Source organism: Saccopteryx bilineata, chromosome 8 (genome assembly GCF_036850765.1).
Source record: "Saccopteryx bilineata isolate mSacBil1 chromosome 8, mSacBil1_pri_phased_curated, whole genome shotgun sequence".
Lineage (NCBI taxonomy): Eukaryota > Metazoa > Chordata > Mammalia > Chiroptera > Emballonuridae > Saccopteryx > Saccopteryx bilineata.
In genome coordinates, this window is record NC_089497.1 from 53,528,998 (window position 1) to 53,553,559 (window position 24,562).

The 24,562-nt window shown below is 47.5% G+C and overlaps 1 protein-coding gene across 18 annotated transcripts in view; it reads left to right on the top strand.

Annotated features, from left to right (window-relative positions):
• Positions 1 to 673: 673 nt before the first annotated feature.
• Positions 674 to 24,562, top strand: part of KALRN (kalirin RhoGEF kinase) — a 735,103-nt gene continuing 711,214 nt past the window's right edge. For 8 of the 18 annotated variants that reach the window (XM_066240718.1, XM_066240728.1, XM_066240719.1 and 5 more), the window contains exon 1: positions 690 to 1,160. In XM_066240718.1, the coding sequence (XP_066096815.1) occupies positions 1,088 to 1,160 (73 nt within the window). In that variant the 5' untranslated portion in view covers positions 690 to 1,087. Of the gene's footprint in view, positions 1,161 to 24,562 lie in introns of all 18 variants that reach the window. The other 10 variants (XM_066240737.1, XM_066240739.1, XM_066240742.1 and 7 more) reach the window with 4 other exon arrangements.

The following is a 24,562-nucleotide window of genomic DNA, read 5'->3' on the forward strand; positions in this document are numbered from 1 at the left end:
GAAACTAAAAAAGGAAAGAACTACGAGGAGATCGTGAGGAAACTGCAAAAGGATCAGGTGGGGGAGGAAGACAGGAGAAAGCTTATCAGGAAGGCGGGGAAAAGTCCAGCCCCTAGGGACAGGTCAGGCCAGCTTGGGGACTGGTCTGAAGAGGAGGCAGACAAGCAACTCCGGGTTCCCCCTCACACACCTGGGAAGGGTGGGGCGCGCAGCACAGACAGTGCCAGGCGGGAGGCTGAGCGCGCGGGGCTGGGCGGCGGAGCCCGGGGCGAGCCCGGCGTGCGGCCGGCGGCCCCGCCCCCTCCTCGGCCACCTCCTTCGCGGGGCTTTTCCTGCGGGGCTCAGGAAGCCGGCCTAGCACCGCCACGAACAATAGCTCCGGGCCGGCTCTCTGCTCCCAGAGAAGCTGGCGCCGGGCCCCGGGGCAAGCAGGCAGCCACCGCGCCAGGGGTCCGAGGCGAGCCGCCGGCCAGGGCTGAAGCCTCAGTTGAGCTCGGCGCTGCCCGGGTCATTGTTGGCCGGGACAGAGGAGCGGGAGCCGGGGGAGGAGCTGGGAGGCGGCGGCGGCGGCGGGAGCCAGAGGGGGAGCCAGAGAGCGAGCGAGGGAGGGAGGCAGCGAGCAAGCGGGCGAGCGAGCGAGAGAGGGAGGAGGTAGAGAGACACGGAGGGTGGGAGGGAGGAGGAAAAATAAAGAGGAGAGCCGAGCAGGGCTGAACAATAGAGACAGGCGGACGGGTGAGGAGGAGAGCCAGCTGCCGCTGCTGGGCAAGAGCGGGCGCCCAGGCAGCCCGGCCCGCGGTCCCGGGCCCCGGCCCCGGCCAGACAGCAGCGGCCAGCGCCCCGGCGAAGGCGTGCCATGGGGGAGCCCGCGGCAGGCGCCCCCAGCCCGCCGCGCGCCTCCGCGTGAGGACGGCTCGGCGTCCTCTGCCCCAGCCCCGCCGCCCAGCCTCCAGCCCTCGAAGCCGGAGTCGGCCGGGTCTGCGGCCGCAGCCGCTGCGCCCCGCGCCCTCCGCCCACCCGGCGCCGAGCGGTCCTCGGCCCCAGGCTCCGCCGGCCCCCGGCTGCTCGCAGACGCCCTCCCCCAGTCATGAACCCCACGGAGGGGGCAGCGGAGGAAGGGGGAGCAGCCGACTCGGACGTGGACGCCTTTTTCCGGACAGGTAGGCTGGGCAAGGCGCGGGCGGCCGGGGGCAGGGCCGCCGCCTCGGACGCGGCGTCTCGGACAAGTTTGGGGAAGCAGGGCTGTTGCTGGGGTGTGCGTGTTGGGGGGCAGTACCCCTCGTGGTCCGGGCTGGAGTTGCCGAGATTCTTGTTGTTATGGCAATGCTGGTCGCGTTTCGGGGCTGGGTGGGGGCTGGGAGCCCGGCGCCCCTCGGTGTTCGCCCCACTTGCGGGAGTCTGGGCAGGAGAGGCGGGAGGCGGTGCCCTCGCCGCCTTCTCCCGGAGCGCGGGGCTGGGGCGATGCTGGGTCACTTTGCGGCGCGCCGCTCCAGCTACCGGCGCCCCCGGCCCCTCCTTTGATCCCCCTCCTCCCAGCGGCTGTCAGCAGGGTTCCGGCCGCCTCGGGCTGGCACCCCTTCTCCGGCCAGGAGCCCGAGGCCCTGATGTGCAGAGAGGAGGACGGTGGGGACCGGGAGGCACTCAGGCTGCAGACTGACAGTCGGGAGCGGGCGGACCCAGGACGGTCAAGCCGTGTGTGTGGGGAGAGCCAGCATCTTAGACTTGCGAAGCAGACCGTGCTGGGAGGGCGGTGGGCGCCTCAGACCTCCTCCTCATCCTCCTCTTCTCCAGTTCTGGGAACGGATGAGATTTTCATAAGAATCACTCATTCGTGGAAGTGTGAGTTCGCGTACATCTTGTACACACCCACTGAATCTTTGCTTGCCTGTGGTTTGAAAAGCCCCCATATATGTCTTTCCAGCTCTTTGCAGCCTCACCACCTCCCATCCCCCAGGTCTATAGCTACTCCTGTTCCCTGATTACAGAGCCCCTTCCCCGGAAAAGACACCCATCACCCGCATTCCCCACCACCTGTGGCCCTGTTTCTCTGGTGGCTTGGGATTCCCTATCTTCCTTTTATCTGTGGCTTTCACCACCTCAGTAGGTAGAGCTCCCCATCTCCCACGTCTGGAACCATTTTGTCTGGAATCTTTGCCCTGTGTAGTCCCGTAAGTTATGAGGCCCTGTGCTTCTGCCCTCTCCTTGGGTCAGTTGGATTAGAGGACATGAACCAGTGGGGTCAGGGATCAGGTTAGCTCTGAAGGCTCTCTGCACATCCATCTGTTTCCTAATTTCATTGCCTTGCCCTGGAGGTCATTTCTAGGGAAGGGGAGTGGAGGGCTTTGTTGGGGAGACTTGTGGCTTTAGAAGTCAAGACTTGATTGGCCCATATGTTCATTTTCTAATGGGTCTGGAAAGGAAAATGCTTGAGGAGCTGATGCCAGGACCTGGAGAAAGCAGAGGGGGTCCCTGTTGCCCTACCCTGCTTCCCAGGGCTCAGATTTGCTTCCCTGCCTCCTTTTCCCCAGAGGTGGATATTCTACACACACACACACTCTCTCTCTCTCTCACACACACACACTCTCTCTCTCTCTCTCTCTCTGACACTATGGATATTCTAAAGTACACATGGATAGCCAGCATCTCAGGTTTGACCTGAGTCCATAGCCTACCATCTAGTAGGATATAGTTTCTGGGAGCTAAATGATACCTGGAAACATTCACCAGGGGTCTTCCTGACCCCTAGTGCCTCCCATCTAGGGCAAAAGTCTGCCTTTTCTTATCTCTGGGGAAAACTCTTGAAGTGGGAGCCTTCCCACTTTTCCTTTTTAGGCTCCACTTTCATTTTTTGGCATCTACTCCTCCCTCTCCTCCCCTACCATCCAAACACTAGTTCCTGTTCATACTCTGTCCTAGTCCCCTGAAGCAGAGTTCAGTTTCTGAAGGCTTGCTAATTTCTGACAAATTAATTCACACAGTTTTAATGGTGTTAATAGCCTGTAATGGGTCCAATGCGTTACTTTTCCCAGGGCCTTTCAAAACACAATGTGGGGCTTAACATTGTCTAGCTCCTGCTAAAATCACAGAGTAAATACCAGACTCCTGTGAGGTCTCTTGTTAGGGATATTCTTCCTTGGGCAGTGTGTGTAAGGGAGGCTAGATCTGATGTACACTTAGAATCAGAGAAATATGAAATTCTCAATTCATGTGGCTGGAAATGACCGATGACCTGAAACAGGTTCCAAAAGGGAGTGCAGGCTGCTATGGTCCTGTGTGTCCGGCTGGCTCCTGGTCTTACCCTCTTCCAATCTCTATCTAGCCCGGGCCCTTGCTGTGGATTCTTAAACCTGGAAAAGGCCATATTTCTTAACTTGATTCTTTCTGATTCCCCTCTCTGTGGAACATAACACTACACCTGGTAGTCTGGACATTATGAATTTATTCAACTGAACAATTGAAAAACCCTCAAACAAATTCTCCAAGTCTCTAGTGCCAGGGTAACCCCCTTCGTTTAGGTGGAAGTTCTGCATGCAGGAAGACCAGACTGGCAATTGCTTTGTCAAGACCATAGCACACTGTGCCTCTACTTAGGCATATTTCGAATAATTCTATCCTTACTTGTCATCTTCTGATTATTTTGGTATTTCAGTTCTCTTGACCACCTGCTGAAGCTAGATTTCTTAAATCTTACTTCCCTGCATGCATGTGGACACACACAGATACCCTCCACCCCACTGCTCTTAGAGATTGGTGAACTCACTATAATTTTCCTGGGAAATCTGTGTCCCAAGCCTAGGAAAGCGTGTCTCACTAGTTTTATTGATCATAGTTATGAGGCAGAGAAGGGGAAATATGGGAAATCAGAACTGGGAATACGAACCAACCGGAACAACTGGAATAGAAAACCAACAAGGACTTTCTAACTTCTACTAGAACAACTGAAATATTCAAAGCGGTCTCTGCCCTTGAAGAACTTTTAAAAGATGATTGACAATTACTTCTCAATGATTAATTGCTAAACGTTATGGTGCTATAAGATAAAATGTTGACAAGTGCAGAGGAGTGGAACTGAGGGTTGCCCTTGAGGGGAAATGTGGATGGGGAGGCAGAGGAGCAGCATGGGCAAAGGCACGGGGAGATTGGGACATTGACAGTGAGGATTTGGGGCAGACTGAATGGAAGGTATAGTTTGGGGAGGAATAAGAAACCGGATTGGGTAAGTAGGGCAAAGCCAGAGAGCGAGAGTCTTGGAAGCCTAGGAGAAGAGTTTGGATTTGTTGATTCAAGGTCAGTAGGGAGTCATTTTAGGTTCTTCAGCAAGGATATATCCTGAAGAAAGTGATATTTGGAAAGGTTAATCTGGAGGTAATATGACTGATAAAGTAGAGAAGAGAGAAAGAATCCAGGGGGATGCAAAAGTGATGCAGGTCTCAGGGGGCGGAGGCTCCGTCTTGGTTAGTGGCAGAAAGATGGGACGTTAGGGACAACACTGAGCTACATTTTCAAAGGTGGAAATGTGGGATTGTTGATAAACTGGTTATAGGAGAAAAAGAAAAGCCCATGAGGAAACAGAAGTAGCTTGGTTAATAGAGTGTGCCGATTGACATAATCTGGTTGAAGACAGAGGGAGGTCTTGCAGGGAGTGATGTTCGCTTCAGATGTAGATAATTGGAGGTGACTGAGGGACATCCAGATGGAGTTGTGTAGTGGGAAATGTGGGACTCAAGACAGGAATAGGCAGGAGGTTAGGGTTGGCAATGTAGACTTGGAAGCCTTCTGCATCGACTGGATGCAGCTGAAGCTTTGTGATGCATTGGCTCCCGGAGGGGGTGGAGGAAAGTGAAGTAGGGCTAAAGTTAGAAATTGGGGGAGAAACCCTTATTTAGGAAGTGGCAGCAAAGGAGATTTGATCCTGCAGATCCCAGGGAGTCTAAGTGGGTTTTGATGTGATGACAGGCTGCAGACAGGTTGCACAGGAGGAGTGCTGAGTGTCACTGGGTCTGATAAAAAGAAGGCCACCAGGAGCTCTTGGGAGTACAGTCTTAGAAGTTCAGAATAGGGATTTGGGGTGGTGGGTAGGAAGGAGTTTATCCGTAAAAGAAAAAAGAGGTCGTGTGTTAGTTATAAGGGATGTTAGTATCAAGAAAAGCAGTTTTCAGTCTTTTTTTTTTCCCCCTTTGATCAGAGGCAGAACAGGTTTGGAAGCGGAAGGGAGAAAGCTTGTGGATAGGAAAAACTGAAGATGTGAGATTGGTTATTGAGTTAGATACCTGAAGAGATGATGTGAGATAAAAGTAGGTTTTCTAACAAATACAAGAGCGTAGCTGTAGTGACAGAGGAGAAACTTCTTTCTTTATGATTCAAAGGAAAAAACATAAGATAAGTAAATGAAAATAGAATGATGTGGATCTATCATCTACCTCTGTCTCTCTGTTGAGCTTTGTCCTGGGAGTTCATACATTTTCAGCTGAAGTGTTTACTGTTACTTGGACTTCAGCCAGCCTCAAACTCAACTCTGAATGTCTTTCCAGCTCCCAAACGAGCTCCTGCTCTTCCTTCCTTAATTCTGCAAGTGGCATCTTCCCTCTCAGTCATGATATTTGAAGCCTTGGTATCAACTGTGAGGAATCTCTCCTCTAACAGACCCTATTGAATTATCCTTCACAGTTAGCCCTTGTGTGTGTATCTGTAGGGCCTCTGCGTGAGGCCAGGGCCCATCATGCTGCTCCTGGACTCCTTTAGTGACCTTCTTACTTGTCCCTTGGCACCTGCTCTCTCACCCTCACTCTAAATCAGCACCTGCAGGCAGATCGCCATTCACCAAGTAGATCGCGCTGCTTTCCTCACATACTCCTTGGTCTGTGGACCTACAGTGACTCCCTAGTACCTTTAGGGTTAAGTCCTTACCTCAGAGCTCAGTTCCAGCCTGGCTGTGTTCTTCTCACTATCCAGGGGCACCTTGACTCACATTCTCCTTGAATCATCCACCCTGGCACCCCCACTCTCTCAATCCATCTCATTCTTCAAGACTTGAGCCCCACCTTCTTCTGAGAGCTTTCGCAACTCACAAGTCCAACTCTCCCCTCCAAATTCCTAAACCACTCACTTGTTTGTACTCGTTTTCCACTTCACCAGTGGTATTACATTGTTTTTTGCCCTTTCATACACGTAGGGTTGATCACAATCATTGAAGTTATTTGTTCTTTGGAGGGAATGAAAAAGATCTTTTAAAAACCTTGTGATTTATCAAAAGCAAATATCACCTCCTCCAATATAGATAAAGCAAACAGGGCAATACATGAGTAGTTGTTAAACCTAGGTGGTGGTATATTGGTATTCACTGTGTGATTCTTGAAACTTTTCTCAGAGATGGCCCCATCCTACCTAGACAGGAACTGGATATCCTCATGTTCAGGTCAGAAAGAAGGGAGATTTGGGAATAATAAGTTATATTTGTGTGCAATTTTTTGAGTAAATCTTACCACCCTGGCTGTGCATTGCCAGGTACCCAAAGGGGAGGGGGTGTTACCTCCTGAGTTCTCTGTTGCAGCAGTGGAAAACATCTCTTTTTGACATCGTGCTGGGTGCTCCTGAAAGTAAACACGGTGCATAATTCAGTGTTTGTTGTTTCTTCTTGATTCTCCTTCACTTCTACCCATCGTAGATTGGGCTTTTCGTCACACCATTTCCCAGAAACTTCTAGGAAATCACAAGAAGACATTGTTCTGGAGAGGGAATGTTATTAATGTTTCTAATATTGTATTTATGTAGCTTATTTCTGTATGAATGTATTTTAGAACATATCAAAGACATTCAGACACATCTTCTTAAGATTTGGGAGGCTTTGCTTCTTCCTTGTGCTACTAATCATCAATAACTCTCTTATTGGCACAGTCTAATTGTATTTGGTAATCTGTTGTGGGGTGAATGAGAGTGTTGGAGTAAACTGAAGCTAAAGAAAGAAATTGTTAGAAGTAAGAAAAATCTCTTGATTGTAAATATCAGTAGAACACTAGAATGAGTGAACTAGAGGTCCTTTTTAGATGTTGGAGAATGAACACTTTTACTTCCAAGGTTCTTTCTGGACTGGAACCTGGCAGTTTACTTTTGAAGATAGTCAGTAGGGTATAGTCCAGTGGTTCTCAGGGGGGGGCAAGTTTTGTCCCCCTGGAACCATTGTCAATGTCTGGAGACATTTTTTTGGATGTCACAATTGGGGAAGCATCTAGTAGGTAGAGATCTAGGTAACTGCTGATCATCTTATAATGCATAGGACAGTAAAAAATTATCCAGCCCCAAAATGTTATAGTACTGAGGTTGAGAAACCCTGGTGTAGCCATGACATGGGCTTTGTTGTATACAGTAGACTCAGCACTAACTAGGGGTACAATCCTAGATAAATTTCTTAATCTCTCCACCCTCAGTCTTCTGCAAAATTGGACCAATAATACTTGTTTTACATGTTGAAAGAATAAAATAGGAAAACTGTATAAAAAGCATCTAGCAGTTTCTGACACACAGTAGGAGCACAGAAAATCCTAGCCGGCCTTGTTGTTCCTGCTATTTTAATTATTAAGTGATTGTGATGACACAGAGGCTCAGGAATCTCTGGAAGGGGTGCTGTGACATGGGGTGGAAGAGGGTTCCAGAGAGGCAGCCTGCGGGAGTGCAGGAGTCTGTCTGTGGACTCAGAAGGCTGGGGTTTGGGCCTCAGCTCTTTCATTCAGTCATTGAATGATTTGTTTGACAAATATTTATCAAGTGCCTATTGCGGCCATGTACTGTGCTATGAGTGTGTATAAACTCATAACAGGAAAAAAATATAGAGCAGGAAGGGAAATGGATATAACTGTAACCCCTCAGGGAGTATTTGGATTTAAGAGTAGGAAAAGGAGAAAAAAGAAGCCTGTGAAGGAGGCTTAGAAGGTCAGGCAAGAGAGCAGGAGATGAATACCACCTTTTCTCTCTACTCTCTGAATGACTTGGGCGGGTGACTTTAAGGTCTGTGTAAGATAAGGATAATATCCCACCACCACCAATAGGGCTCTTGAGAGACTCAGATAAGATACTGTACATAAAAGGTCTTTATAAGTTGTACAGTTCTATCTACACATATGTAGATAGTGCCTTCCACATTGAACATTCTATTATTCTTAATTGCCTCTTCTGACAAGTATTTTCTTATTTAATCTGACTTCTACGGGACCTTTCCAACCCAGGAAGAGAGAAATCCTTCTCAGTTTTGTTTTCTGGATGGGGCACCCTCCTTGCACAGATTGGACACTCCTATTTTTTCCTCCACAAAAGTATGAACATGCCAGCTCCCAGGCCCTGGCACATGGCCCCATGCCATCTGGAGGTACCTCGCAAGAATGGAGTGTTTTTCTGCTAAGCCTCAGGTGGGTGCAGTGAATTGGTCCCTTCCTGCTCCTTCTCTGTCTGCATGCAGTTCAGACTCCTCCTGCCACTCTTTTGTGTGTGTGACCAGCAGCAAAATAACTAGGAAATGACTGACAGTCACAGGGCTGTTGGATCAATAGAGCTGCTTGAAATCGTGTCTGTTGAGGACTGAGGGAACAGAAAGAATCAGCTGGTAGGACAGAAGAATTAATTCAGAGAGGTAAGGAAGAAACTGTTGGAGAATTAGCTTTGTCTTCTCCCCCTCTGTCCTGTGGCGTTTTTAGAAGGGAGCTGGACATTAGCTAGAAAACATGGACATGAGGGATAAACAAGTAGGAGTGAAAAGTGGTAGACGAGCTGTGTTCTCAAGGAAGTGGTTACTTGTTGAGCCGAGACTTGGAGGATGGGTAGGCTTTGGATGAGAAAGACAGAAAGTATTGTGTTTCCAGGTTCGACCAAGTGTTAGAAGAAGGTGCAAACATTCATGGCATATTTGGAGCAGAGAGAAGTCCAGTTTATGTGACTCAGAGGATGCAGATGGAGGATCAAAGGGAGATAAAATTCAGAAGAGAGTGGGGACCAGGGCGACTGATTGCTTCATTTATCAACCATTTACTGGGCTCCTAGATCATAAAGGGCCTTGAGTCAGAAGCCAAGGAGTTTGGTCTTCTCTGCCATTTGCTTTTGGGAGACACTAAAAGTTTCTGAATGGGGTGATGACATGATCAGGAAGATAAATCTGGAGTCCTATTGATTAGGTGGGGGAGGTACTGAAGGACAGGGCCGGATTGGGAGACCTCTGTGATAGGTAGTGAGGATCTGAACTTGAGAAATGGAGAGGAGGGGATGGATATGAGGGACCTCGTGGAGGTGGAGTTTACAGGACTTGGTAACTTGGACGTAGAAATGTCAAGGAAAAGGCAAGAATGGAAGATGACTTCACAGCTTCGAGCCGGGGGGGACTGGGAGGATGTGGCTACCTTAAATGAAAATAAGGAGTTAGGAAGAGGACAGGCAGCTGTGGGGAGCGGGAGGAGAGGGGAATCTGGAATTCACTTGGGGACATGTTGCGTTTCAGGTGTCAGTGAAGTCGCTAAGGGAGGTGTTGATTCCGTAGGCGGATAACAGAGAGTCTGGAGCTCTGGAGAGAGGCCAGAGCCGGAAAAGGAGACTTGGGAGAGATCTGTAAGAAGTTGTGGCTGGAGTTATCAGAATAGACGAGATAAGACATGAAAAGCATCTATAGACTGCAGAGCAGAGGGCCAAGGACAGAGTTGTAGGCTCGGGAAAGGTTGGAGGAGAACCAGGAGAGGGCAGTACTTGGAGAAAGACAGGGCACTCACAGGGCCTGAAGCTGCAGAGAGGCTGCGGAGACAGGGACCGAACAGCCCGGGGTTCTGGGAGCTGGGAGATCATTGGTAACCTTTGCAATTATGTATATATGGGAGGCGGGAATCCAAACTGCAAGGGGAATGGAGAGTGAGTGGATGGGGAGGAAGTGGTGGGAGTGCATATAGATGACTCTTTGCAAAGGTTTAGCTGTGAAGGGAAGGTTAAAAATAGTAAGGTAGTTGAGGATGGGTAGCAGAATTGAGGGAAGGCTTTTTTTAGGTGGAGAAAATATGTGCATACCTAGGGGCGGGAGGAAGAAGAAGGCAGACTTGAGGGAAAGAAGGAATAGTTAGGAAAGGAAGGAGGAAATGATGGAGGAATGTCCTGGATGATCCTGGAGAGGTGAATTTCAGTGTCGGCCTCAAGGTGAGCTTTGGGCTTAAGGAGGAGAGTGGGAAGGCAGACCTTAGGTGAAGTAGCTGGCTGGCAAGGCCCTTGGCTGAGGGCACGAGGTGCCTGATCAACATGAAGAGAGAACATCAGCTGGCTTGGAGATGCTGGGCTAGTGGCGCCATGCTTGAGGAGGGCGGGGTAAACTGAGGGCAGCTGTGCAGGGGGAGTCAAGTTCATGGGTGGCCCTAGGAGACCTGTACACAGAAATGATGGGAAGAAGTCTAGGAGATCCCAAATTAGCAATTCTTTCAGAAATGCTGGTGGTTTCCTTTTGCAGGCGAGGGCTGCTGCAGAATTGCTTCTAACTGAGCGTAAGTCTGAAATGCAACTTATTGGTGTGGAGCGTGAGTGGGGAGAGGAGAGAGGGAGTGTGAGTGGGGAGAGGAGAGAGGGAGGGTGAGTGGGGAGAGGAGAGAGGGAGGGTGAGTGGGGAGAGGAGAGAGGGAGGGTGAGTGGGGAGAGGAGAGAGGGAGGGTGAGTGGGGAGAGGAGAGAGGGAGGGTGAGTGGGGAGAGGAGAGAGGGAGGGTGAGTGGGGAGAGGAGAGAGGGAGGGTGAGTGGGGAGAGGAGAGAGGGAGGGTGAGTGGGGAGAGGAGAGAGGGAGCGTGGGTGGGGAGAGGAAAGAGGGAGCGTGGGTGGGGAGAGGAGAGAGGGAGGGTGGGGAGAGGAGAGAGGGAGGGTGAGTGGGGAGAGGAGAGAGGGAGAGTGGGTGGGGAGAGGAGAGAGGGAGGGTGAGTGGGGAGAGGAGAGAGGGAGGGTGAGTGGGGAGAGGAGAGAGGGAGGGTGAGTGGGGAGAGGAGAGAGGGAGGGTGAGTGGGGAGAGGAGAGAGGGAGCGTGGGTGGGGAGAGGAAAGAGGGAGCGTGGGTGGGGAGAGGAGAGAGGGAGCGTGGGTGGGGAGAGGAGAGAGGGAGCGTGGGTGGGGAGAGGAGAGAGGGAGGGTGGGTGGGGAGAGGAGAGAGGGAGCGTGGGTGGGGAGAGGAGAGAGGGAGGGTGGGTGGGGAGAGGAGAGAGGGAGCGTGGGTGGGGAGAGGAGAGAGGGAGCGTGGGTGGGGAGAGGAGAGAGGGAGCGTGGGTGGGGAGAGGAGAGAGGGAGGGTGGGTGGGGAGAGGAGAGAGGGAGTGTGGGTGGGGACAGGAGAGTGGGAGGGTGAGTGGGGAGAGGAGAGAGGGAGGGTGGGTGGGGAGAGGAGAGAGGGAGGGTGGGTGGGGAGAGGAGAGAGGGAGGTTGGGTGGGGACAGGAGAGTGGGAGGGTGGGTGGGGAGAGGAGAGAGGGAGGTTGAGTGGGGAGAGGAGAGAGGGAGTGTGAGTGGGGAGAGGAGAGAGGGAGGTTGGGTGGGGACAGGAGAGTGGGAGGGTAGGTGGGGACAGGAGAGAGGGAGGGTGAGTGGGGACAGGAGAGTGGGAGGGTGGGTGGGGAGAGGAGAGAGGGAGGGTGGGTGGGGACAGGAGAGAGGGAGGGTGGGTGGGGACAGGAGAGTGGGAGGTGACTCAGGCAAGAAGGTGTTGGGGGCAGTCTCCTGGGGGGGGGTTCATGCCTATTAGGTATTAGGTCTCCCAGGGATGAGACCTGCTCTTTAATTTTAGTTTGCTCTAGAAGTCCTAGAATAAAGAGGATACAATGATCATGGAAGAATGTTTTGCCCACGTTGCTTCATGAAGAGGATCCCCTCACACAAGATACCCATGAGCACTCCTATTTTGTTGGCCCCCAAACACTCCCTCTGATTGACTTTCAGCTCTCCTTTTAGGGACAAACCTAAGAACTGTCATTAAGTGAAAAGCCTCATTTCATCAAAGGTTCTCAGGACTCTGACACAGCCTTCCAGAGGGGCAGGGAGTAGGAGTCCAGGAGCTCCTGTTACCAAAAGGTGGGCTGTGGGGGACTGGGCTTATATTTCTTAGAGTTAGGAGGAGGTGGGAGTTTCCTTAGGTGTAACTCTGTCCCTGAATCATAGTCTTAGAACAGAAACTTACTAGCTGTGACCTTGTGCAAGTTACAACCTCTTTGACCTTTAATTTCCTCATCTGTAAAATGGGTTAAAAAATCCTTATCTCTCAGGAGTGCTGGAAATTTGTAAATGTACTATATATTGTTATAGTTACATTCATATTGTAAATAGTAATAGAAATGGAATTTTATTACTAGTAATATGATTATATTATGTATATAATAGATTACTAATAAGTCTGTTTTCCAAATCATGAAAATTATGATGCCTCAATAGCTTGCTTCCCCCCAGCCCACCCATCCTTCCCTTCCTCTCTCTTTCCCTCCCTCCCTCCCTCCCGCCCTCCCTCCCTCCCTCCCTTCCTCCCTCCCTCCCTCCCTCCCTCCCTCCCTCCCTCCCTCCCTCCCTCCCTCCTCCCTCTTCCTCCCCCCTCCCTCCCTCCCTCCCTTCCATCCATCCATTCATTTGTCCCTTCCTCCATTTAGAATAGCGCAGAGGTAGGTAGGTAGGGGTATGATTTTAGGTTTGCAGTTATAGTTATTTCAGGGCAGGGCAGGCAGGGACTGGGGATGTGGCTAAACTCCCTGCCTTTTGCACTCTTGCCCCGCAGCCCAGGGACAATGGGCATCTGTGGGTGGTGGGGGTGGGGAAACAGTATTGAGTTGGCAGCTGGACTGTAGGCCTAGAAGGAGACCCCGGAGACTGGCAGATGGTTAATTGGATATGACAAAAGGGGGCTAGGAGGCGGGGTCTGGGCTCCTGGGGGATTCCTGTCTCTGACTTCTTACTGTCCTGGACAAGGAGGCAGTGAGGAGAGCGATGGGTAGCTTCAGGAGCAGTTGGGGAAAAGATCGGCAGGGCTCCATGCTAGGGCGTGGCCATGGAAGACAACACCACTGGGAGTGATTCCACAGCTTTAATTTGGAGGGTATAGGTGTGAGATACTGTCTTTCCTCTGTACCCCAGTTCATTGCCCCGCAACAGGCTCAGAGACTTGGATGTAAAGAGAATGCTCAACCAAATGTTGAAACAGTACAACTTTCTAGTCATTCTTATTGATCCTAACCATTGAGTTTTGACAGCTAAATATCATTATTACTTTTGATGAGAACTGGACAAAGAACGGATCCATTTCAGCACAGTACTAGGTTCCAGTGAGTGGATCGCTGCTCATTCCTACATTCATTGATTCAAGTGTCAAACACAAGCTGTGCACCTACTAAGTGCCAGGCACCGGAGGTACACAAACAAGTTAAAGATAACCTTTTCCACCAGGAGGGCAGCAGTTCAGTGGGACTGCATGCCACGTAAGCGAAGGAGTGCAGGGTAGCCCAGGACGTGCTGTAAGAGGAGCGCGCACTGCGTACATGGGGATATAGAGGAAGGACCAGCAGCCTCACCTGGGTGAGGGTGGGAATTCGCTCAAGGGGGGTTGCTTAGGCTCAAATAGATGAGGAAGTGGTGAAAGTGAAGGCAGACCACTGTTCAAGAAGCTTGGTAATAAACATAAGGAGAAAAATACAGTGGTCATTGAAAGGACATTTTGAGAGTAGCGGTGGTATCCTTTTTCCTGACCACAGGTGTGTTCTGTTTGTGAAGTGTCAGTGAGCTGTGGGCTTATATGTGCAATTGTATGCATCAACTTCAATAATAATTTTTTAAAAAGTTATCAGGTCCAGTACAATCTTTTGTTTTTTTATTTGCCAGGGAGGGGAAAATCTCTGAATGTGTGAAAAAGTCTTTGGAGGAGACAGTGGCAGAGACCGAAGGTGTTCGGAGGTGGTATGTGTGTGGGCACGGTGACAGGGTGAGCTGTAGCTTCCTCAAAAGTCAGAGAAGGCTGGGATTCCCAGGCAAGGAGGTTAGCTCTGGGATGGAGGGATGTTTCTTCCTCTGTGGCTACAGGAAAAGACCAGGTAGAGTTCAGGTCAGAAGTTCAGGTTAGATGCTAGAGCCTTTAGTAAGCTGACTTTAGTCTTCTCTCTGGATGGGAGCCAAGGTCCTGTGATGGACTGAGGGATGCAGAGAATCCAAAAAAGAGAAGAGACACACTGGATCCATTCTCTGGAGAATGAGTGGGAAATGCATAAAAGAGTGATCTGCCTGGTTGAGTTCAGATTGGGTCAGGTATGCAGTCTTCTGCATCTTGGAGGCTCTGGGGTGAACGGGAACACAGTGAGTGGACTCTTACTAAGAAAAAACCTTTATTTAGAAAATTAAGTTTAATGAGGTGACCTTGATTAATAAGAGTATGTAGGTTTTAGGTAAACATTTCTATAGCATTTGAACTATTGATTGTGTTGTTTACAGTGAGCTCTTGAGTTCGTGGGTAGAGACTAGGCCAAGATGTCTGGGGTAGAGATGAAGTGTGCACCTGATTTGTTTGGACACCAGCCTCTTCCTAACACCTAATTTTACATTGATGGCTTGAAGGCCTCGTGGGGGCCTTGCCTTGTGGATGGTTATGTCTGGTTTCCCCAAGTAGGCTGTACACAGCTTTAGTTTAGACTTGTCTGTATTCTTTTCAACACCCAGGTCAATGCCTTGAAGATTATACTTGCTTGATAAGTATTTGTTGGCTTGATTTTTTTAAAGAGCTATTTATTGTGGTGTAGGTCATTTGGGAGTTTTATAATGAAACATTGTTCTAAGGAAATGAATCTTTTTTTGTGGACAGGCAATTCTACCTTAAACAAAAAGACCTTTGAAATCAATATTGACTGTGAAATATAGTGCACGGCTCTTGTCAATTCTGGATTAATTAGAGGGGACCCCTTTTATCAGTTGCTTACAAAAATATTCATATATTTCATAGGCACTGGAAACATAAAGATGTACTCTTCTTTTAGAAAAACCCATGCAGAAAAGTTCTAACATGCAAATAGGCCAACTAATCATGTGTGAATGTCTGCCCTGTTCCTAGTATTATGCCTGATACTAAGGGGGCTGCTAAGGATTGGTAACAAATGTTTCTGAAGAGTTTATGGCCTTGTTGTGTTGGGAGGGGGGGACTTATATAGAAAAAATGGCTAACTGGAGATCAAGCAGAAAGGGAGTTTCACTCAGTTTTTGAGGTCTTTAATATGTACTGTCTATAAGCTAAAAGATAATTTAATTTAAACAAGTTGTAAACAAGGTTTTATTTAGAGAGATTATAATTTCAGTGTACTTTCATGGAACATTCATTTTTTTATCCTAAAGCTTTTTTTTATTATCAGAAAATTAATGCCAGCTCACTGTTGAGTATTTGGAAAAGATGATCAAATGTAAAGGATGGAAAGGCCACTGTGATCCCATCACCCAGAGGGAACCCCTGTTTGTTTATTTGAGATAGTTCTGTCTGACCTTATTTTCTATGCGTGCACTTTCCCTTGGTCCAAGGTTTGTATTTTGATCACTGACTTAAGTTGAAAGACAAATTGGGGGAAGGGTGTTGTCTTTTTCTGAAATAAAGCCACAATTTCACAATTATTTTATTTTATTTATTTATGAAAGAGAGAAAGGGAGAGACAGACAGGAAAGGAGAGAAATGAGAAGCATCAACTCATAGTTATGGCACTTTAGTTATTCATTGATTGCTTTCTCATATGTGCCTTGATGAGATGGGGGGCTCCAGCAGAGCCGGTGACCCCTTACTCAAGCCAGTGACCTTGGGCTCAAGCCAGAGACTTTGGGGTCATGTCTATAATCTCATGCTCAAGCCAGCGACCTCATGCTCAAACCAGTGAGCCCGCACTCAAGCTAGTGACCTCAGGGTTTTGAACCTGGGTTTTCAGTGTCCCAGGCCAATGCTCTATCCACTGTGCCACCGCCTGGTCAGGCACAATTATTTTAAATGTATGATAGACCAGTATACACACTTCTGTTGAGCAAAGTGAGACATTAATAAGATAAGTAACCTTAATATGGAGATAGTGTAGGAAGCCAGAGGAGGGATAAAGACATTGATACATTGCTGAACAAAATATTTACATAAAACACAAGTGCAGGATCTGTGGTCAAAAGTGAATGCTCTTCCTCCCTTCTTCCTGATATTAAGATAAATTCAACGGACATATGGACCTGTTGCATGTACATGTTTATCCAAATGTGTGGCTTGCTTTCTTATTTAACAAAAAGAGAATCACGCTATACCTGTTTTTCTGCAGTTTGCTTTTATCACTTAAAATCATGGACATTTTTCCATGCCAGTACAGATAGCTTTACCTCATTTGATTTAGGAGTTGTGTTACATTCTGTTGTGTGGATGTGCCATATTTTATTTAACCATTCTCCTAACAATGGATATTTATAACCCAGCCTTTCTGTGGACTAGTGTTTGTTCTGGGACATTATTTGGTCCAAAGAGTAGCAAGAAGGGTCACCCGTTATTTGATCCTTTTCAGAGGTGATGTAGGACACTGTAGGATCAGGATGTTTCCTCTGCTTTTATCCCCAAGAGAAAGGGAGAGCAGCCAGTTCCTGTTCTCCAGAGGATAACTTTCTGTGTGATGTTTAAGGATGCTTTTGTTAGTGACATTTAAATAAATGGTAGAGGCCATTCTTGGCTTCTTTTGCTGCATGACTTTAAATGACCTAAGGAGCCAGATTCGCAGTCACAATTAGCCAAAAAAAAGCCACATGTGTTTTGTGGGCTTGAGTGAAAGTTAATTCCAATACCACAGGTATGGAAGTGCTTTAGGTCGTATGTGCAAAAGCCATAGTCTGTGTTTCACTAGAAGAATTCAAGGATGTGATTGAGGAGACCTTGGTTTCCAATTCTACCCACCACTAATGAGCTCTGTGACTTGACCAAGCCAGTTAACATGTCTGTTTTTACAGATGGGACATCTCTTTCCTCATTTGAAGAAAAGAGGTAAGCATACTTGCCCTGCCATACCTCATAGGAATAGTATGAGATAAAGTGAAAGTATGGGAGGAAAATGCTTTGGACAAACAAAATCGCTGACTAAACGAAGAGTTTTTCTCGGCTGTGTCTCTCTGGGGTCCCCCTCAGCTCAGAGTGTGGTTGAAAGCTGAGCTAGGGGACTCAGATGGAGTGACAACCCCAACTGTGTGTGAGGACTGTGCATTTTTACATGTCTGGTCAGAAATTGGCAGCACTAGATGGAGTGAAACGTTTTATGATAAGTTCCATTTGCTTTTGGAAAAGAGACGTTTGTGTGGGAGTGAAATAAAGGCTCATCTACTGCCCAGGATGGCCGAGGCTTCTCTCTGATGGTGGCGGTGTAGCCCAGTTGTCTAATTACTTCTTACTAGACACGCAGAAGTAAGTGTCGCTTTAAAAATGTACTAGTGTGATGCTAATCTTTCTCATGAACCCTCACCCCAACTTGGCTAGTTTATAGTATATCAGGTTTTTGGGTCTTTTTGGATTTTCTGCATCAGTCTTTCTGGATGACTGTTAATTTCAGGTAAATTTCTCAGTCACTGAGATTTTCTCCTGTTCTCCCACTTCTCTTCAGAACGGGGTCTCTGTGGAGTGCCCACCTGAGTTTATAGTGGTAGTGGTGGGGTGAGGGGTGGAGGGTGCTTAGAGCCATGCATGGTATGATGGCTGGAATCCCCTGGTCTTTGCTTCATGAGATTTGGTTTGGTCGGATTCTTGTCCTGGTCTTTGCAAAGGTGTGGCTGGACCTGTCTTGCTTTTTAAGGGTATTGTGCAGATACTCAGCACTAATATTTATGCCTTGACTATTTGCCCATGGGGTCAAAGTTCCTGCATGTTGTAGCCTCTTAGTCCTGACTCTAGGCCTTTGACTGGCCTCTGGCTCTCTAATCATCTCTGAGTACTTACCCAGTACCAATTGCGAGAAGGCAGAAACTATGCATCTGGCCCATCCAGCTACAATAGATGTCGACCTTGGGCAGTGCTGTGTTTTCATTTCCTCACCTCTACACCATATGGATCATGGGACATGATTGGATGGTAGGCATTTTCCTAGAGGCCTGCCGCCTCAGGAGTGACCTTATGGTTCTCAGGTGCCTTCACACCTATTAGGATATTCTATTCTAAAGCTGCCCTCCCCCAAACCCCAAATCCTTGTTGGGCCTGGAGGTGGTGTACAGGAGGAGCCTGAGACCCTGGGATCTGATATCCTAGACTGACATTTTCCCCTGGTGCTTGAAGAACAGGGCTTTCCCTCCTCTCATGGCGAGAATCTCCCTTTTGTGACATACTGAGGACTCTCTGCCCCGGTTTAAAGTGATCTCAGTGGCTAAGTTCACCCAGTCTGGATCTTGATATGTTAATAAGATCTTGAGAATTCAAACTGCTTACTAAAAAATGTATCCTGAATATCTACTGCTGAACATTGACGCTTTTTCTTTTCCTGCTTCTATAGCCATCCTAAACGTCTCTGAGGCAAATAGAGGCGAGATTAAATATATGTAAGGACATGCAAAAGAGAAATGTGCTTTTAATTATGTTTTTAAAAGTATCACCCTAGTTAAAACAATAATTTTGAGGAAAAAAGTTTGAAAATGGGGGGCTTCTAAGATTGCCTTTGTGTGCATATAAATATGCAGAAGTGTGGCATTGATAATTCTACAGCGAGCGTTCAATGAGCACTTCCTACAGCACATGCACTGTTGTCCAGATGTGGGTATGGCGCAAGCTCTGTCTTTTAATTTTTTTTTTCTTTAGAGAGAGAGACAGAGACAGAGATCGACAGGAAGAGAAAGAGGGAGGAGAGAGATGAGAAGCCTCAACTGATAGTTGTGTCACTTTAGTTGTTCATTGATTGCTTCTCATATGTGCCTTGATCAGAGGGATCAAGCCAAGCCAGTGACCTTTGGGCTCAAGCCAGTGACCATGGGGTCATGTCTATGATCCCGCACTCAAGCTGGTGACTTCGGGGTTTTGAACTGGGGACCTCAGCATCCCAAGTGAACACTGTGTCCACTGCACTGTCACTGGTCAGGTACAATCTTTGTCTTCAAGGAGCTCCCAGTCTTAGGATGGCCATGGATGGAGTGGTGATACAGAGCTGAACTGAATCCTGCTTTCAGGGAGGTTGGCACTTCCCTGTGGTAAATGTGACTAACGTTTGAGATAGGGGCCTTTAATGGCCCTGGTGTCCACTTGCTAAAACCTGTTCTCCAAGTCTCTTTAGCTTCCTAAAATGACCAGTTCCAGTATGTTTTGCTTTTTCCAAATAAAGCTAATTCTTTTAATATCAGTCTAGGTTTTCATGAATATTTCTATGTATTCTAGAAAGGACACAGTAAATGAGATTGATTTAAGTCAATAATAAATAAATAGAAAAATGAAGTCCAGTTTAGGGCACTGGCTCTGCTTCTTCTGGGATAGAGTTGTCTGTTTGCTATTGTTTTAAACCAAAAAATTTTCACCTCTTTTTATACGGGAAAACTTCTGTGTTTTATACACGGTCTCACTCCAGGGCTCTGGGGCTCAAATATCCCTAGTAGCTATGAGCAGTGTTTCTAGTTTGACTAGGAAAATGGGAAGACTAGTCTCTGTGAAGGTAGTGGAAACTGGGAGATTGGCAAACCAGACTGGTTAAAAAAATACAAAGCCCCCCCCCCCAAAGGAGGTAAATGATGGTATTAGATGGTTGGAGGTTAAGGGGAAAGAGGAGTGGGCTGGGGGTCAGGGGAGCGTCGTCATTGAGAAGCTTGGTCGAATACCTCTCTCTCTGAGAGAGTTGAGCTAGATGGTTGGTCTCAAATGCATCTCCCACTTACAGCATTCTGAGCTACCTGGACCACATCAAAGCCAGAAGGAAGAGAAACCAGGTGGCAAGTGGGCTGTGAAGACTTTCCATCATTCTGAGGCCTTTGTCTCTGCAGCTCGGTCAGACCTCCTGATACCAGAGTGCACAGGGGACCCTGCATCCTTGCTTGCTTGGCAAAGACAGGCTCTGATTCCCTTGACGAGAATCATCCTGGTGGTCAGCGGTGGCTTAGAACTGTTCTGGCCCTTAGATGATTTTTGAAAGAAGGGCCAAGTTTCTGGGATTTCTGGGCCTGTGTTGAAAAGACTACACTTCCTCGCCTGTTTCTTTGGATCACAAGTCTGTAATTAGGGATGTGCCTAAACCGCCTAGATAATGCCTTCATCAGGGCCCCGTCAGAGCTGCTCTGCCAGCTCTCCCAAGGCACAGGAGGACTAACTTATTGATCTTCCTGCCAGCTCATGTCCTTGGATGTTTCTTCTTTTGAGTCAGATAGAGAGGATAGTGAAATCAATCCAAAGTCTTCATTTCCTAGGGCATGTGCAAGCCCAGCCCGGCACATCACCTCGAAAGGAGGCACTGGGTAATTGAGCTGCTATCCTGGCTTTCTCCTGCAGTTCCTTCTACCCAGCACTCCTACTCCTTGCCCTCATATTTTTTAGACCTTCAGAGAACTCTCATTTTAATAGAGGGAAACATTAGATTTTAAAAAAAGTACATTAAAGCATTTCAGGTATATGATATAACTACACTAGTGAAATGCAGAGACATAAACGAGAGTGGTGAAGGTTATTTTGGCAAACGTGGTGGTCGTCATAGAGTAGGATATGCTTGAATGGCTTTTGGAAGATTGAGCTCATCATGGGGAGGGGCGGGCGAAGGCAGAGAGTTGTGGGAGAGCATGGTGATTAGAGGGAGGGTGAGAGACTGCAGATGAATGTGAAATCTCAGGCTTTCATATTCCAGGATTTGGATTTTACCCTGTAAGTAGTGGGAGTCCTAAGGAATTGAAGTGATGGAATATATATAAATTACAATTTAGAAAGGACAGTGTAGTGTTGGGGGTGCAAAATTGAAGATAAGAATTCTGATTAGGAAACTACCAAAAGGTAGATGGTGCAAGAAATGTAATGGCAGTAGAGTCTGTCTATGGGGTTTCATATCTAGTTAATTGTGGGGGTTGAAGGAGAGGCAAAGTCTCAGGTGATCTCCAGGTTTTTGACTTGGGTTGTGGTTAAAGGGTGCTTTTACCAAGCCTGCACCATAAGAATCACATTGGCATCATAGGAACATTTTACAAGATACCATAGCTTTCTATGTAAAGGAGTTTAGCATTGCTCTATTCTTCAACCTCTTTAAACATTTTGAATATGAAACACAAACAAAGTGACTTTAGGATGAACAGTTGTATACCTAGACATCTTTTTCCATGAGCATGGCAAGTCTGCGTGTGTGTGCATTTATGTGCTTGTGTGTGTGCGTGCTGGTGGTGATGTTGCTTTTGCTTTAGATGCAAATGTGTGTGCTTCTTCCATCATATTGGGTTCTTGACACAGTATCATTTTTCAGCATTAAAATTCCCATCACCTCCCAGAAGTGCTCCCTTTAGGATCCATTTCTGCTTGGCTCCATGTGCACAAACATTCCAGTGGGATTGATTGCTTGTGTCAAATTAATTTTTTCTCTTCCCAGGGAGAATGTCTGACATGTACAAAATGGGGAAATCTGCAGGCCACTAGCCAAATTGAAGCTCAGATAGACAAGTAAAGTCAGACTTGGATCAAGAATTGGCCTAGATAACCCACAGAGCTGGCACCTGGATACTTTAGTTATTCTTCCCAGCATGCTTTGTGACTGTTTCCAGGTAACAGGAAAACTTGAGGCTGTATAGAGATGGCTGCATATAAGGCTTGGGTCTTTTCAACATCAGCTGTGGTATCACTTTCCTGTCCAGGCTCCATCATCTTGTGATTGCTATGATCGCTTCAGAAAGCTCTGGGCTTACTTTCCTTTCAGTTCTAGTTCTGATGCTTCCTTGCAGGCTTTGGTGGCCCCTCAGAATGGTACCCCCAGCTTCATGAGGCTCAGACAGCTAGCCTTAACACATTGTGCCTGATTCCAGACACCAGACCAAGGACCTTTAGACCATATTTCTCACATTGGGAACCACTGGTCAGCTGACCTATGTACAGCAGGGTGGTCAAGGCTATCTCGTCTGCTGATGAGCTAATTTGTATCTTGACAGTAAGAGCTCTGTGAGATGTATGATACAGTCTTCCTGAGAATGGTTATGTGTTCTTTTCTATAACTTGGAATTCTGGAAGTCCTGATTAACATTTATTTACTTAACGTTCAACTTTGTGGGTTATGATTATCGGTAGTTCCAACCAAAGTTTCTGTAGGAGCTTGCCCTCTATAGTCTAGTTGAATATAGTTCTTTAACTAGTGGGGTTGTGGCAAATATCTTAGCTCATTCAGTTAACCACTTGCCTGCAGGACCTTTGGAACTTTGAGAAGAAGCTGGTGAATTCTTCATCCCAAAGGGTAAAATGCTCAACTTTTGCATTATCTGGCATAACAGTCACTTTTGGCTGGTGTATTTGGATTGCATTGGCTAAAAACCTTTATATAAAGTAATAACAGAAGTGATATATAGCATTTCCGAACAGATTCCATAATGTATCACTTCTAGCAGAGGGCACACTTGGTTATATAATTTAATTCTCTGCAGTTCTCATAGAATCTGACTGTAATGTCTGGTTTTTGAGCCAGAATAAGTGGACTGCTGGAAGGGTGCAGTATTCACTGAAGTCTGCTCTTGTCAGCCAGAATGTTTTCTATTCCCTGTTCCTGATGCCACCCAGGTCTCTTAAATCCAAAAGGAGGTCATCTAATTTCTTCTCTCTACCCTGGCCCAGTTTCTAAACTGTTAGAGCCATTCACTCTGTTCTACCTAGTTTGTTTTGAAGTATTTATTTGATTTGTTAGACATAGAGGAAATTCTTTGAGACCTTTTTCAGAACCCTTCCTCCCCATTAATCTATCTCACATTATGTGTGCTAGGTGTGAAACAAGCATGTTTGTGATTTTCCTATGAGAAAGACCAGGCAGCTCCCCAGATGAGGTCCTCTCTGACAGACCCATGGCTGAGATGTGTTATGTGCTGCCTTAGGTTTCCCAGAGGCTCTAGGGCCATAGAGCACTAGATATGGCAGGTCCTGATGATGGAGGTGGCACCATCAAATCCCTGTATCTCTTTAAGGTAGAGCAGAAGGGCAGTTTCTTTAGGACTCTATCAAGCACTCCAGGGGGAGGAGGCGGTGCCATTTCTTTTCACTGCTAAGACTTTTCCGTTCTTATACATTCAAATGGCTCCGCATTCAGGTACTTGCTTTATTCATCCCTTCCAGAACCCTCAATATGTGCACTTCTGAGGCTTTGTTCTCCCGCACTTCTCCATTTCTGGGCTGTTGGACTCAGTGTGATCTCCCTATACATTAGCTTAAATAGCTCGAGCCTTGCGAATTCCTGGATGGCCTTTGTGGAGGTTAAGAACAAAGGAGGCATTTTTTATTAACCAATGTCACCCCAATAAATGTTTTTAAAAAAAGAACAAAGGAGGCAGTTTATCTCTCTAGTCAGGACTTTTAACCCTGTGTTTGTCATCCTCTCCAGGGCTGACTTTTGGCCGCCCCTTGTCTTTCGTGTCTTGGGTGCTGTAGTTGGGGCTGGACTTTCCTTGGAAGGAAATTAGTGTATGATTGTCTTTGTTGGAGGATTAGGACTCCCTAAAAAGAGGATCAGGGGGAGCCTTTCCTACTTTGGGTGTCAGTAGAGACCTTCTGCCATCTGTTGCTGGCTATGGCACAGTTGTGGCTGCAGTGTGGTCCACAGGGACGTGTCCCCAGGCTGGCACTGGGAGCTCTGTGCCCTGCTCTCAGCTCTGTGCCCTGCTCTCAGCTCTGTGCTGGCCTCCTCTGGGGTCTCGGGCAGAGCGCTGCACCTCTCTGGGCCTGAGTTCCTCCCCTTGGAAGTGAAGGTGCTGAAATGGATGCTTGCTGAGGTTCCTCAGTCTCTAAGTCATTGTGAAAGTCCGCGGGGTCTCCTGGAGAATGTGCAGAGGAGCAAATCCTCCTCTGTGGGTCTCAGCTCGGAGAAACTGCTGGTCTGATCAAGACTGCCTTAGGGGTGTGTCCCTTTTTTCCACACAAGATGCACAAAATTCGGTATAAATCGCCAGGGGTTGATATCTGTCCCTAGCTATTAGAAACCTAGCAATGATAAATGCCTGGTCTTGCCCGTCTCTGGGTGAGCGGAACAGGATAAATTCTGAGCCAGTTACTGTAACTTTAGTCTGTACTTTTATAGAACCCACCAAATATTTATAGGCTTCCCAAGAAAGTGCAGTCAACAGTTTTGGGGTAACCATAATCTATAAATAACAACCACTCTTAAACATGATTTGTTTCCTCTCCTGGTCTGTAAAGAGGATTTTTGAAAGGAGAAGAGTTTTGTTTGAATTTTCTCAGAGCCTCCAACTTCTTTAGATTGGATATTTGGCAAATCTTTTTCCCCAGGGATATTCATCTTGGCTGGCCATGCCAGATCTCTTCCCTCCCTAACAGAAGGGGTTTTAACTTCCATTGATTTATCCGTTACCACATTTGACTTGGTGAAGAACTGGTGGGGGGAGTGATCCTCAGAGCGCTTTTCCCGTGGAGATGAAGCCTC